The following is a 14,855-nucleotide window of genomic DNA, read 5'->3' on the forward strand; positions in this document are numbered from 1 at the left end:
AGCCTTCTAGAATAAATATATCAGCCGAAATGGAATGACAGGATCCACGGGAAAATATATTAGATAATTTTTAAGAGGTTCAATAAAACATGCGCAATCTTATAGAATTTAAGAGAAATAAAATTCAAAAATAAACGTATTCTCTTTGTACATCTCAAAATATAAAAATAGCGAACGATACATTGATAAAACTCAGGGCACTAATGGAGAAAATAGACAATCTACATTAAACACACCTCTAGCACTACAAGACAGTCCTACGCATCAACACACACACACACACTCCTACAAACTATTTACGCATTTTGCAACTATAGGACAGGTCACTAGGATTATTGTATTGTGGTTTACTAAGCCCTATCGGTTGTAATGGACAAAAGTGTGTGTGAAAATTCTTCACATCTTTGTCCACGCTACCAGTGATGTGCGAGATCTAATGCTATGTCTTGTAAAATACTAAGATACTAATGATTCAAATAGTTCATAATTTTTATATTTGATCATCGTGTCTATTCGCTCGCTATTTTTTTATTGTCTTAGCTTATGATATAAAAAATCTTTATTCAAACACGATGCGAAAGAAGTTTATAAAAAAAATGGATAAATAAGTAATCTAGTACAGTGCAAGAAAAAGGTAGTCAAACTTTCGTTCCTTAAAATATTTAATACTACCGGCTGATTGGCCGTAGGGCTATTCTCGCTGAATGCCTGAAAAGTAAACCACAAATGTAGTCGACTCATTGAGAGTCGATTCCAACTAAAGTGATATTGTATTGTTGTAGTTATCAAGCTTTGAGTTATGTCAATATTGTTTTATGAATAGCCATATCATAGACGGACAAAACATTAAAGAAAACAATTTTTGGGATATCTGTACACAACAATACATCCACGAGACAACACAACAAACTATTTAATTCTAACTATTAAGTGTTTTCTTATAAATCTAAACATAGGAGATTTAGGGGACCATCAACAAACACTACGTTAAATTGTGTAGTAAATAAACCTAACAACAAAATTTAGTACTTGGTTAAAACTTTGTTACTAATATTGTGCAGAAAAATATTGGACTGAATCACACTTGTTTACTCTGGCTTCTGACTACTCCTAGATTAATTCTGCGTGGATTTAAGATATAGTAAGTACCACGTGGAAATAATAGGAAAATATTATAAATTGGTTTTAAATGGCTAAGGAGAGTATAAAGTTATGCATACACTAAAATTTACTATCACAATAATCGTTATAGTGCGTTCATAAAATCGTATATTATTTATAACAAAAAGTTTTGCTTCTTAACTTGGTACATACCTTTATAATTTATAAAACAGTATAAGTAGGTTTGGTAAAAAGAAACATTTTAAACGCCGGGATCATACCCACAATGAGTCGTTGGAATATCCTCAGCCGTTCGAAACCAGTTACATAAAATATTTAAACCTATCAATGGAAAGGAACTTACCGGAACGCCCTGTTTTTTAAACCCAGTCGTTCTCCAGCTCTCTAAAATAAGAAGTCCTGCGTAAATTTTTCCGACAGTCAATTTCCCAGCGTTGAGAACATCTTTGCGAGGCACCAGCAAGTCTAACATCTTCTTAGCTTGAAGCGGCCAGATGTGAGTTATTGTTTCCCTAAGTTCTTCGTCGGCTTGGTCCATTTCTTCGGCTATATGTGTCAAAATGCAATTCATAAAACTATATTTACAAGTTAATTTTACACATAGGAGAGTTTCATCATCTGTCATTTATATAAAGGCAATAATAAATTTAAAGCAGATGGTGAAATTAAAGTAAAATTATAAATTATATATTACCAGATCTCATTTTAATGCTAAGATTTTCCCGAATTAAGGCGAATAGTGTTGTTGTAAAATTAACTTTTCCCTCTTCATCTAACGGCATGTTCATTCTTATTAGCTTCTTAAATGCCAGTCTATTTGGACATTTGTTACCGAAACCCAGAGGTGGATCCATATTTTTTAACATGTCATACATTTCTGTATAATGTATTTTTCCCCTGGAAGTATAATGGAAATAGATAACACAGCAGTTTGAGATATAGTGAGAAGCAGTTATTGAATACTAACGTTGCGTTTGGATCGTATTCCGCCCATATTCGAACGAATTCATCTAAGTGATGTGCGCCTAAAATGGAGGAATCTCTTGTCAAATAGTCAAAATTGTCCATAATGACAGCTACGAACAAATTCAACATCTGAAAAGACGTGGAAATGATTGTAATATAACTAAAATATTCTGTTTATATAATATTATTGTTGAAAATAAACTTGTAATTCTTACAAGAAACGAGCAAAAAAAAATAAAAGAGACGAAATATGCGTAAGCCAGTGTGCTTCCGCAGGCTTCATTTGGTGGTTTGTCGGCTTCCCTGTCACACTTTGCGGGCTTGAGACAAGCCAACATAATGTTTGGCCAAGATTCACCTGTTGCACACCTGAAATAATTGAATATTGATATCGAGATCAATTTATTTACAAAAAATAATATTATTATATGTCAATATGGTTATTAATTACCTAAATAATAACATAAGCGCTTGTATGAAGCTCCGAAAATTGTTATGCCTGTTCATATCAGAATCGGCTGCTAATTCTATGTTTCCGAACACCTATAGGGGAAAAAACAAATCTCATTCATATGTCACTAAATAAAGATAAATCGGAACTTTTGATAAGTTATTTATTTAATACAGGAACTTGCATACATGGGGATCGGTATCACTTCTAACCTGCATTCCAATAATAGCGTAAATAAAGAACAGCATTGCGATGAGAAGGCACACGTAGGGTAAGGCTTTGAAACTCTGCACGAACGTCCAAAGTAGTATTCGAATAGTGTAGCCCTGTCGAAGCAGCTTGATCAGTCGCGCGGCTCGAAAGAGGCGGAGGAAACCAACGTTGAATGTGTTTTCCTGAAATATTTTTGATATATATTAAATAATGTTCACAAAGTATGAAAGGCGAGTCGATATTGTCTACAGGAGTAGTACTGGAGAATAAATACATACATGTCATAAAAAGATCATAAAATTTTATTTAATGTATTGATAAAATAAAGTTCACATTACCATAGTTAACTTATAATTCGCTATAGCAGTGTTTAGTACTAACAAAATTATTTTTCTAAAATCAGATCAGAAAGTATTACAATTTATAGCGAATTAGTAGTTTCTTAAGTATATAATACCAAGTAAATATAAAACAAATAAAAAGCTTTGTATTGTTAGCAAAATTTTGTAATATAAAACACGGTCTATCTAAATAAAAATCAACGGTTCATATGACATTTCTATTATACTAACAATCTAACAATATCGTACACGAACATATGAAATGTGACCAAACCGATTAAAAATTAAAATCTAATAACAAAAAATACGATGAAAAATTTCAATAATCACAATATCTAAAATTTATTTTCTAGCAAAGGTCATTCTAATAGCGAAAAACTTTCTATAGTTATAAAAACATTTAATAACACTCCAAATCTAAACTTCAAGTCCAATCCTGGCTCGTATCCTATTTAAGCGGTACTAAAGATCAATCAACTTCCACCCTCTAGCACTACAAAATGACAATAGGAATTCTGTTAACCTACACTTCTATACCATCGAATTTTTTTTACAAAACACTAAATCTCCTAGCAATCAAATGATATCTTTACCTGCTGACAGGATATGTCAGCACAGTTTTCGGCGAGGTCACTCTGTAATCAGGATTGACCTTTATATAATGTCAATACACAGTAGATTCAACAGAAAACGGAAAAGTAAATTGTTAACATAAAATTAAATTTTAATGTATAGTTAAAAATGTTTATGCAGAAGTACTCACGCCAAACTCCATAATGAGAGCGTCAATAATACTTCCAATGACCGTTATAAAATCAAACGTGTTCCAAGGGTCTTTGAAAAAATTCTGTAAATGTAAAATCAATGTTATATACATACTTAAAAACTAAATAAATATAAACTGATATAAAATATATTCATACCACAATACCTTCGTAACAACAATAACAATGACAAAACTTAATTTTACTTGCTTCCAAAATTAATAGATGTACAAATGTACGCTTCCTGTACTAAATGGATAATAAAGGAGGTGTTATTATAGGAGGGATGAGGTTGTCTCTCGAAGTATGTATTTCATCTAATTCTATTATCTTATCTAAATTAACTATAAAATTTGTGATATAAAAAATCTATTTAAATGATTATCAATAATAAGCGGCATCTCATAAATTTACTATGTTTAAAAGATTATATTCAAGTCAATATTGAATATTAATAGCTCAAATAAAACTATAACCGTGATGTGTCAAAAATTTTACGATGTATACAAGATCAAATGAGTTCATGTAACACTCATAAAAAATATGACACTTTAATATCATTGTAGGGAGCGAATTAAAACCAATATGTATATATATATATATTATATTTAATTGGTGTTAGATCCGCAAATATGATAAAAATGTTGATATATCATACTTATAAAATAATGATTCATTCTTACCGTACATCCGAAGGCAATTAACTTCAAAACGGTCTCGAGAAGAAAGAAGAACGTAAAGACTATGTTCATGACCGTTAAGACATCCATGAGAAGTGGTGGAGCCTCGTGAAACTAACACAAACCAAGACCAATAATTTTTATATATATATCAAAACTAAGCTAGTTCTAAATAATGGTTTCATAAAAATATTCTCAGGCTATCCTAATTACAGAAAATAATAGCCAAAATCGGCTTTCCATTTTATTTTCGATTGCTATTTTCTATTTAGAAAATGATTGTTTCAAGTACGTGTATGTGTGTGTTTTGTTATGAAGTCGATATTGAGCCAATTCTTTGGTGTGAGATTGTATTGTTTTTGGTGAGTTTTTCACGACGTGCTTCATGCAAGCCCACGAATCATGCTGCCGTGCATTATCACATAGGACAATTTTTGCAAACTTACCAAATAACACACATATTAATTATCAATTTTCATACTAACCTATTTTCATCCAGAAACACAGGATACGCAACGAAGCTATGGGGTCTCTTACCTGGATAGTCACCATAGGCTGGCAAATATTAAACTTAAAAGCAATTAGTAGAGACAGTGTCGCTATGGGTTTGATTAGTTTAGTAGCACAAGTGGCACATGCAGTCAGAGAAGGCCATGCTTTACAACAAGAAGCAAAAAAAATATAACCATTGCAAACGTTACTATCAGAGAGAAACCAGGAATTGGAAGGGTTAATATTTACTTGGCCAGAAATAATCCCATACAGTCATGAAACACAAAGTAGCATATTAGTAGCAGAAAGAGTACATTTGTAACTTCTGTCTTTTATTAAACGACGAGGTCTTTAACGAGTGTCTGAAAGGTTTAACCGTGTAACGCATGTACTTACTTTGACACCATATGCGATGATTTTCAACACCGTTTCCACAGAAAACATTCCAGTAAACCCCATATTCGAATACTTGAGGATATCCGCGTAGAGGTCATTTTGATTATAGTACTGCCATTATGTGAAGACGTGTCGGATAAACCCATTGCAATGAAAATATTTATTTGTTATTTTATGAGTTTGACTCTCAGATTAAGAAGTAGTAGTATCAAGTAATGTATTGAATGCGTTTGTAAGACATGATATAGTTAAAGGAATGACAAAGGGGTTATGAAAGTAATATGTATAAAGTTATAGATAGAAGGGTAGTTTTCTAAAGAAAATTATATCAAGATTTGATTCTAAGCTACCGAAAGAATGACAGATGTAAAAGAAAAAAACAAAATATATATATGATTATAGTGATAAAGAAATATAAAAAGAAGGTAAGATGGTGTAGACTCTCTTAATGTCTTTGACCAATAACAGTCTAATTGTCATTTATTTTAACCACGATTTTCTCTTACAAATAGACATATAAGAAGCAACCCGAAGCCACGACAAAATTTTGCTCGGCAGATGGCCATTCTACCAATCATGCATGTTTTTACAAAGACAATATTAGAAGGGTATTTATAAGAACCATGCAACACGAACAACATGAACGGCATCATGCCTGATCTGATTCCAGAGATATTGTGCATTCACAAGCACAGACAATTGGATGAAGTGGTAACTTGTGGTTTAAAAATGTGCAAGAAGGATAGGCGTATCGTGCATTAACATTTATATATAAATATCAATGTATAGCAAGCAAGGATGAAGGGTTACACAACGAAAACACCGAAAAATAGAACAAAAAATTGACAGTACACATGATGGCTCAGGTAAACGGCTCATTCCTTTGCTGTGTACACTGATGCCGGTAACATTGTTACTAGACTCTGTGTCGTGTTTGTGTTTTGTGAGGTACAAGTAGGTCTGACCGTTTTACTGTTTGGCAGTACTAACTGAAGCCAATCGTAAATTATACAATTAAAACACACGCGTACTTGATGGATAATTATTTTGTAATATAATAATCTGAGTTCACAGAGAGGTACAAAGGAGAATACTTAATTGCGGGGTAACGGTGCTTTTGTGAACATCTGATTTTGGCCACTATACGAGTACTATATCATTTTATGTGCCTTGTGATTATCTCATTAGTCATAAATTCTACTGTACCTAATATTTATCTACTTTCACATTTAAGTGCTAGCTCTGTTTAGTTCGTTAGTCCTTTGTTGACAGATGTGTTTGAGTATGGTTACGACTGCGCAATATTCTTTATTTAAGTATTTATCAGGGATGTTTAAGAAGACAATTTTAATACATACCTTCATCATGAGCAACAAAGTGTTTAGCACAATAAGCGCCATGATGAAATACTCAAATGGCGTAGAGACTACTATTCTCCACACTTTGTACTTAAGACTCCCCCTCTTACTTGGCATATACCTCTCTAAAGGTCGTGCTTCTATCGTAAAGTCTATACACGATTTCTGTAACATAACGTTACAAATGATAGCTTTTGTTTTTCTATTCAGTGATAAATATTCTAGGTCTTTTTACTTTACCTGATTTTTATCAATTTCACCGTCCTGCAACTCAGCTTCGCCCTGCTCTTGAAAGGTGATAATAATCAGAGCTACGAATATGTTAACAAAGAAAAATGGGAACACCACAAAGTAAACTATATAAAAGATGGACATTTCTATTCGAAAATTTTGTATGGGTCCCCTGTCTTCGTACGTTGCTGCCATTGAATTCTGCAACACCCTGAAAATAATAATAGTTAGGCAAATGATCTTCTTACAGTATTACCTATATATTATCCACTTACAGAAGTTGCGAAGAGTGAAATGAAAATAAAGCTATTCATGATTAAACTTAGGTATAACAGAACTTACTGTGGCCAGCCTTCTCCTGTCTGTACCGCGAACAGCGTTAGCATAGCGGAGGCCACGTTATCGTAATGGAAGGATTGTGTCGTCCACTGCCGCTTTCTTACTTGCGGCAATAGACTATTGGATTCGTAAACGAAAAACGACCCTCTGTGAATATAAAGAGTGAATTAAAATGTATCATTAATACAATGAAAGGGTCACGATAAAATTGATGGTGTTCACAATTTGAGAATGTTACAAAAATAATGAATTATCAACCTGCAATACTAAAACAGTATCATTATTATAAGTTTACATATATACATAATTATCATTAACCTGTCTGTACTTGTAACATATAAATAATAAAGTAAAAGGTAAATAATATTTAAAACATACTTACTGGCAGTCTTCAAAAGTATTTTTACTAATATCACTGCAGTGAAAAAATTTACCATTAAAAAGTTGCACTGCTATTACAGCGAATATGAATTGAAACAATATGTACACAATGAGAATGTTAATGACATTTTTCAACGAGTTCACAACACAGTCAAACACTGCTTTTAATTTTGGAACACGTTTTATAGTTTTTAAAGGTCTGAGCACTCTTAACACTCGTAACGACTTTATTGTGGACAAATTTTGCCCGGCGCCCTTCTTCACACCTCTGAAATAGAATAAAATATAGTTACCAACAGTTGCAACAAAAGTTAACATTATGTTGATATATCAACGTTTTACTTTGTAGTTTTAATAAACTGAATGTACGAATCTATGAACTATACGAGTTATGATGATTTTACTCACCCGATTTCAAAACCGAAGCTAACAAGGGCGCATATAACGACCGCGGCGTCCATGATGTTCCACAGGTCTCGTAAATACGCGCCCGGGTGGAACAAGATGCCGAGGTCGACAATCTTCAGCAGCATCTCCACAGTGAAGACCCCAGTGAACGCGTAGTCGAAGTAGTTTAGCACCTTATTTCTGATTTAAAAAAAGCACATAAATTAACTAATCCAGTATTTGAGCTAGACCAATCAATACATTCCGTTTTCAAGTATAGGGTTTTCCATTAAGGGCGCTTGATCTTTGAAATGCAAAAAAAATACATGTAGGAAAGATATTTGCGAAATTTTTTTTTTATTTGGAAGGTCTTACGACCCCATTATGTATGGAATATGACATCATTCAAATGACCGCCACGGCTTCGGTTGGTGGCGCGCACACGAAAGGTCCAATTTTCGATGACTCTGGCGCACAAATCGGGCTGTATTTGATCGATGGCGTGGCGTATGTTGACTTTGAGGGCATCGGTGGTTTGCGGCTTGTTGGCATAGACCTGCGACTTAAGAAAACCCCACAAGAAAAAGTCCAGCGGGGTCAAATCGCACGATCTCGGTGGCCAGTTCACGTCGCCTCCGCGCGAGATGACCATGTCCAGAAATTGCTCGTGCAGAACTTCCATCGTAGCGTGTGCTGTGTGGCACGTAGCGCCGTCCTGTTGAAACCACATGTTGTCCAGATCCATATTCTCGATTTCAGGCCAAAAGAAGTTGGTTATCATCGACCGGTATCGCTCACCATTGACGGTGACGGCCACACCATTATCGTTTTCGAAAAATTACGGACCAATCACGCCTCCGGCCCAAAATCCGCACCAAACAGTCACTTTCTGCGGGTGCATTGCCACTTGGTAAACCTCGTGTGGATTGGTCTCGTCCCAAATACGGCAATTTTGCTTGTTGACATAGCCATTCATCCAAAAATGCGCCTCGTCGCTGAAGATGATTTTTTTGCCAAAATCGGCGTCAACTTCCAACTGCTCTAATGCCCAGTCAGCGAACACACGGCGCTGTCTATGGTCATTAACCTTGAGCTCTTGGGTCAGCTGGATCTTGTACGGGTGCAGGCTCAAGTCACAACGCAAAATTCGCCAAGTTGTCGTCTGCGAAAGGCCGAGTTCCTGTGCGCGACGCGGAATTGACTGCCGCGGGTTTTCGAGGACACTGTCGCGCACAGCGGCGATATTCTCGGCAGATCTCGCGTTACGTTGACGCACGGGAACCGGCTGATTTTTAACTGACCCGGTTGACTCGAATTTGTCCACCAATCGACGGATAGTCGACTCGGCAGGACGATCATCGCGACCGTAAAACGGGCGAAGTGCGCGGAACGTTGCTCGAACTGAAGACCCATTTTCATAAAACAATTTTATGATTTGCACGTGCTGCTCGACACTGTAACCTGCCATGGTGGTTTGGGAGGACGGAATGAATATAACACACTGCATTTGACAGCTGTCACTCAAACAACATGGCCGCAATCAGCTGTCAAAGTTCAAGCGTCCCTATTGGAAAACCCCATACCTACAATCGATCCTAATTATATAATAGTAAGGTTGATTTAGATTTCAGACTTACCGGTTACTTTCTTCAACTACGGGGTCTTCAGCCGCTAAAGCCACGGAACTCATGCAAATAACTACCATAATAAAAAAATCAAAATATCTTAAATTTACAATCCAGTGTGCGCCTCGTCTAATGCTGTAACAATATATAGCTATTAGATTAAAAAAATCGTTATAAGAAAATTATGTTTTGGAATAATACTTACGGATTAGTAGGTGACAAAACAAACATGGACGAATATGGCAGCATTGGTTTTGGTCCATCTGGTATCTCCTCTTCATCTTTTTTTGCCTCTTTCTTTTTACTCTGAAAATAAGATTTTTATTATTTAACCTCTCGAATAAAGTAATCGATGAAAGCATCTCATTTCGTATTTAGAACCATTTAAATTATCAATCCAGTAAAATTATGTGTATGACAATATTTTAATCTTCGGCTTAAAGCATGGCGTAAAACAACATCATCATGAACTTAAAATATAATTAATATACCAATGTATACATAACGGCCGTATAGCAGGTAGCAACATTTACTGGTGACTTATAACATTTTAGAACACAGTTTTTATAAAAATACTCGAAACTAATATTATGAAATAATATATTATAAATCACCTTACATTGCACAGAGTAGCAACATTAATAAATAACTCATTTTGCCATTGATAGCAAAATAAATATTATTAATACATAGTGTTTTATATATTTCATATCAGACACTTACAGCTTCCTTATTTTCTTCCCCCTGTTCTTCTTCAGCCGCTGTTAATTCCTGCAAAGTAAAGAAGGCTACATGTACACGGAAAGCGGCGTCAATTTACAAGTGAGCATGGGCGTTTACATCGCATGACAATCTTTACAGCTTATATTCTTATAACATGTTGCTTTAAAGTGTCCAAAGTGAAGTGTTCTATAAAATTTAACATCTGACACAACAATTGGATCGTTAAAGCATTTTAATAATTTATTAATATGAAACAAACCTGAGCGTTAGCCAAATTGTCGACGGCGATGGCAAGAAACACGTTTAGCAATGTGTAGTTTCCGAACAACACAAGAATCACAAAATACAGCGAGTAGATCATGCCCCTTTGTATGCCACCCTGAGATTGAATGCCATAGTACATAACTTCATTCCAATCCTCGCCTGTTAAAATCTGGGGAAGAAAACGTTATTATGCATTCAAAAACTTATCAACAATTAATAGTTTGAACAGTACCGTACCTGGAAGACTGTAAGTAGCGCGATTGGAAACGTATTGAAGTTTGTTGGCGGTGTGCCTTCTTCGAAATTAAACTGTCCACCAAATAATTGCATCCCGAGAAGAGCAAAGATAAGTATGAACAAGAATAGAAGAAATAGCAATGAGATAATAGATCTCATTGAATTAAGAAGAGATATCACAAGATTGCGTAACGACGACCAATATTTTGTGACCTGAAAAACATTTAATATGATTAATAAATAAGTATACTGTAAGAAATAATAAGTGGCTTATTCGGATACTAACCTTAAATATCCTCAATAATCTCAAGGCCCTGAGGACCGAGAGACCGAAAGAGCCACCCTTTACTTCTGACCACACAACTTCGAATATGGAGCCAGATATGACGACACAGTCGAAGCGGTTAAATGAGGACTCGAAGTAAATTCGCGGCCCGAGGGCATACATTTTCACCCACATTTCCATCATGAATAAACCCAAGAATACAAATTCGGCATAATCTAGAACATATAACATGTAAATTGAAATCTATTATAATAAAAATTGACGAAGTTATAAGGATTAACATTATTATACGCACATAAAAATGAAGTAAGCCACTTAGGTTGTCTGTAATGCTCAACTGCTACACATATAGTATTGAAAAGCACCAGTACGATGACGAACCAATAAAACCATTGTGTTTTCACTGTATGCCTAATCCAAAAACGAAACCTCTTTTCTGCTCTCCAGAAGTCTGCGCATTTTCCAGCCGAACGTGTTTTACTTTTCAAAAAACCTGAAGCATTCATTAGTATTAAAACGTTACATTTATTATTACAGAAAAGATATCTAAATTGTGATTAATTATGAAACAATATACAATATTGCCTAACTTGTATTTATATAAATTTAAGTGCTTGTTAGAAAATTGTTATCAACTAATTCGGAATTACCTTGCTTATGTATGTTTAAACCAGTAGCGTTATTTGAAAACTGTGTTTTTTAATGAAGACATAATACACAGCAATCAAAATTAAACATATATTTTTTGAGGTAATCCCGATATAATTCCTAACAGCTTACATTGACGAACAGTGTTAAAAGTAGGTATTCGTAATGCCGAAGTTTTTTAATATTGCAATTACTGTCAGATGTAATATTACATGTCATAAAACTGAATGTTCTTCTGAGATGTATCGCATTTCAATCAGAAGTTCAGTTACGTTCTAAGGTAACTTTTGCAAGTAAAGATTACGAAGCTAAAGGAGTTTATCAGCAAGGAGAAATCTATTAAGAAAACTTTTTTAAATACAACTGAAATGTCTAAAAAGAAACTAAAAATTGGGTGGTATGCTGTTATTTATAGGGGATCAGGGTACGCTATTCCTAATTCTATATCTAAACTAGGTCGACTACTAAGAAGATGAAAAGGAATATTCTACCAGCGTCACGCTTGATCCCATACCTTGCTTTTTCTTTGGAACTGTAAACAACCAACACACAAATAGAGTACGAATATATGTGGAATGAGTTCTGAATTAAGTCTTTAAGAAATGACATGCAACATCCATCATTTATAGAACTGATAGAGCTAAATGAAATAGACATATTATGTACATAAAATCGATATTTAGAGACGAACTTACATAAACACGTTGCAAATATTGAAGAACGAAAACATAATAATAGATAAACTTAACATTAACAGACGTTAAATTTCTAGACAGTTTATTTAATATAAATAAAACCTAGTCATATAACAGAATCTACTCAACACGCAACACAAAAGTTACACGTAAATTACAAAGTATACTGACCATCATCACCGCATTCCTCGTCCTGTTCTTCTTCTTCAGTATCCGTGCTTTTACTTTTCCCAAGGTTTTTTAATTTCTTCTTCGCTGCGGCTCTTCTTCGAGCTGCAACAGTAAACAGAACATTTGTAGATTTATTAAGTTTTCTGGTAGCACCAAAAGCAAAGTAATGCCTCTTAAAATATATTTTTTTACCTTCTATTATATGCATTCTCTCTTCCTCTGTTGTTCTTTCTTCAGCTAATATAACTTCCTCTGAAAGCACATCATCGTTTTTAAATCCTACCCAAAAACCAAAAATCTCTGGCTATCTGTAAAAAAGGGCTCTTATCTATTTTTTCTTACCAGCTTTACATATCCACTCTACATAACCATTGAGTTCTCTCTCTAGTATCTGCTGTCTTCTTATTTTAAGGAATTCTTGCCTATTTTCTACTTTCTCTCTTTCTTTAGCGAACTCACTGCAAATATAGCGATGTGATACAATCTAGCTTCAAATCTCATCTAGCTTACATTCATAATAATGCCCACTATGAAGTATACAGGGAATATATAAAATTTTAAGTCTTTCAGTTTGTCCTTTTATAAAAATGGATCATTTGTATGTATTCAATAACTCACTCACAAGGCATCTAAGGTCACAAAACGAAAAGTGCTTTTGTATTTTACAATATTAATGAGAAAATGTAAACAGATAGTGCAAAGTAACTAAAAATGATACAATTTAAATTTGAAATAAATGTGTAAATAATTTTTATTGACCAATGATAGAATCTAGCAATGCATAACCAAATAAATGCATATGTTTTCCTACAGAGCAAGTACCAAACGTTATTCGGTCCTCCACAACAGACCTGCCTCAGTTATCCAGTTAATATAACCGGTAAAATCCGAATTAAAGGCCTGCCGCGCTCTTTCCTTTTGAAATTGAGCCCTACGCTCTACGCGGCCTCTTTCATTGGAAAATTCTCTGCATATCGCATTTTAAAATAAACACAAAATAAATAAAATAAATGACCAAATAAATATTATAGTTTCGAATACTCTAAGATCGTACTTACCCGCTAAGAACACCGAGAACCAAGTTGAGCATAAAGAATGAACCCAATACTATGAGAGGCACAAAGTAAATCCAGTTAAATGTGCTACCTAACGCGTCGTTTGTCTGAAATTAATAAAATCTTAGAAGTATATTTTTATTTAGTTTTAACTTTATTATTCCATTCTATAAATTTTGTGTGCACAAATGTTGGTTCCTAACTTTTTTTTGAACAATAATTTTACTACCCTTCTTGTGAGAGGATGTGAGTGTGGTTCTTCAATTTGCCTCATATAAATAAAATTTATAAAAGCGTCATAAGACAGAATACACTGTATAAAAATCTAAGTTATTATAAAAGGATGTCAAACATAATTTCTGTATTCATATTTCATATTATCTGAGTCTGTTTTTTATGAAGTTGTAAGTGAAGGGGTATTCTAGTGAAGATCATGTCATTGTAATGTACCCAATATAGAATGGCCGTCCATCCCTCCATAGTGATGCACTGGAAGACAGTGAGCATAGCAAAGCCGATGTTGTCAAACGAAGTGATCCCTCTATTCGGCCCTTCCCACTTTTCCAGGCACGTGCTCTTATCATATGTGCACACATGCGCCCCGTACGGTGCTAGCGTTTCGTTGTCCGCATTGCACGGCGTCGGATTATCACCATCGTTAACTATTTCAGCTATAAAATAAATTATCATTTAACAGCTTTGTTACAATTGTTACTTTTTTAAATTAACTCTCATACTTAATCCTATCTTTAAATTTAATCTTATTTTACCATTATGAATACAACGGTCGAAGTTAACACTTTCTCAAAACCATATTTGAAGTAATAAATAATGAATGTTCAGAAGGAATTATGAGTTCACTTACTAATATCTTCTAAATTATAACAAGTCTTATGTAGCGCCCCGGAATAAAACTCGAGGCCTATAATAGCGAAAATGACGATCGCAAAAAGCACCAAAAGGCCGATCTGCAGCAACGGAGCCATCGCCTTAATAATCGACTTCAACACCACTTGCAAACCTGCACAGG

General features: G+C 34.5%; 1 protein-coding gene across 7 annotated transcripts in view; it reads right to left on the reverse strand.

Moving 5' to 3' along the window:
• Positions 1 to 14,855, reverse strand: part of LOC116779576 (voltage-dependent calcium channel type A subunit alpha-1) — a 68,049-nt gene that overhangs the window by 9,546 nt on the left and 43,648 nt on the right. For 2 of the 7 annotated variants that reach the window (XM_061527014.1, XM_061527013.1), the window contains exons 6-32: positions 14,691 to 14,846; positions 14,276 to 14,496; positions 13,829 to 13,932; positions 13,113 to 13,228; positions 12,963 to 13,022; positions 12,771 to 12,872; positions 11,552 to 11,749; positions 11,257 to 11,471; positions 10,971 to 11,183; positions 10,729 to 10,902; positions 10,470 to 10,517; positions 9,952 to 10,052; positions 9,759 to 9,881; positions 8,143 to 8,322; positions 7,736 to 8,002; positions 7,357 to 7,500; positions 7,024 to 7,225; positions 6,784 to 6,948; positions 5,426 to 5,536; positions 4,541 to 4,651; positions 3,857 to 3,940; positions 2,752 to 2,934; positions 2,540 to 2,631; positions 2,304 to 2,457; positions 2,090 to 2,217; positions 1,817 to 2,019; positions 1,466 to 1,668 (exon numbers count right to left, since the gene is read on the reverse strand). In XM_061527014.1, coding sequence (XP_061382998.1) covers positions 1,466 to 1,668; positions 1,817 to 2,019; positions 2,090 to 2,217; positions 2,304 to 2,457; positions 2,540 to 2,631; positions 2,752 to 2,934; positions 3,857 to 3,940; positions 4,541 to 4,651; positions 5,426 to 5,536; positions 6,784 to 6,948; positions 7,024 to 7,225; positions 7,357 to 7,500; positions 7,736 to 8,002; positions 8,143 to 8,322; positions 9,759 to 9,881; positions 9,952 to 10,052; positions 10,470 to 10,517; positions 10,729 to 10,902; positions 10,971 to 11,183; positions 11,257 to 11,471; positions 11,552 to 11,749; positions 12,771 to 12,872; positions 12,963 to 13,022; positions 13,113 to 13,228; positions 13,829 to 13,932; positions 14,276 to 14,496; positions 14,691 to 14,846 — 4,058 coding nt within the window. Of the gene's footprint in view, positions 1 to 672; positions 709 to 1,465; positions 1,669 to 1,816; positions 2,020 to 2,089; positions 2,218 to 2,303; positions 2,458 to 2,539; positions 2,632 to 2,751; positions 2,935 to 3,856; positions 3,941 to 4,540; positions 4,652 to 5,425; positions 5,537 to 6,783; positions 6,949 to 7,023; positions 7,226 to 7,356; positions 7,501 to 7,735; positions 8,003 to 8,142; positions 8,323 to 9,758; positions 9,882 to 9,951; positions 10,053 to 10,469; positions 10,518 to 10,728; positions 10,903 to 10,970; positions 11,184 to 11,256; positions 11,472 to 11,551; positions 11,750 to 12,770; positions 12,873 to 12,962; positions 13,023 to 13,112; positions 13,229 to 13,828; positions 13,933 to 14,275; positions 14,497 to 14,690; positions 14,847 to 14,855 lie in introns of all 7 variants that reach the window. The other 5 variants (XM_061527016.1, XM_061527011.1, XM_061527010.1 and 2 more) reach the window with 4 other exon arrangements.

This window comes from Danaus plexippus (assembly GCF_018135715.1).
Source record: "Danaus plexippus chromosome 3 unlocalized genomic scaffold, MEX_DaPlex mxdp_34, whole genome shotgun sequence".
NCBI lineage: Eukaryota > Metazoa > Arthropoda > Insecta > Lepidoptera > Nymphalidae > Danaus > Danaus plexippus.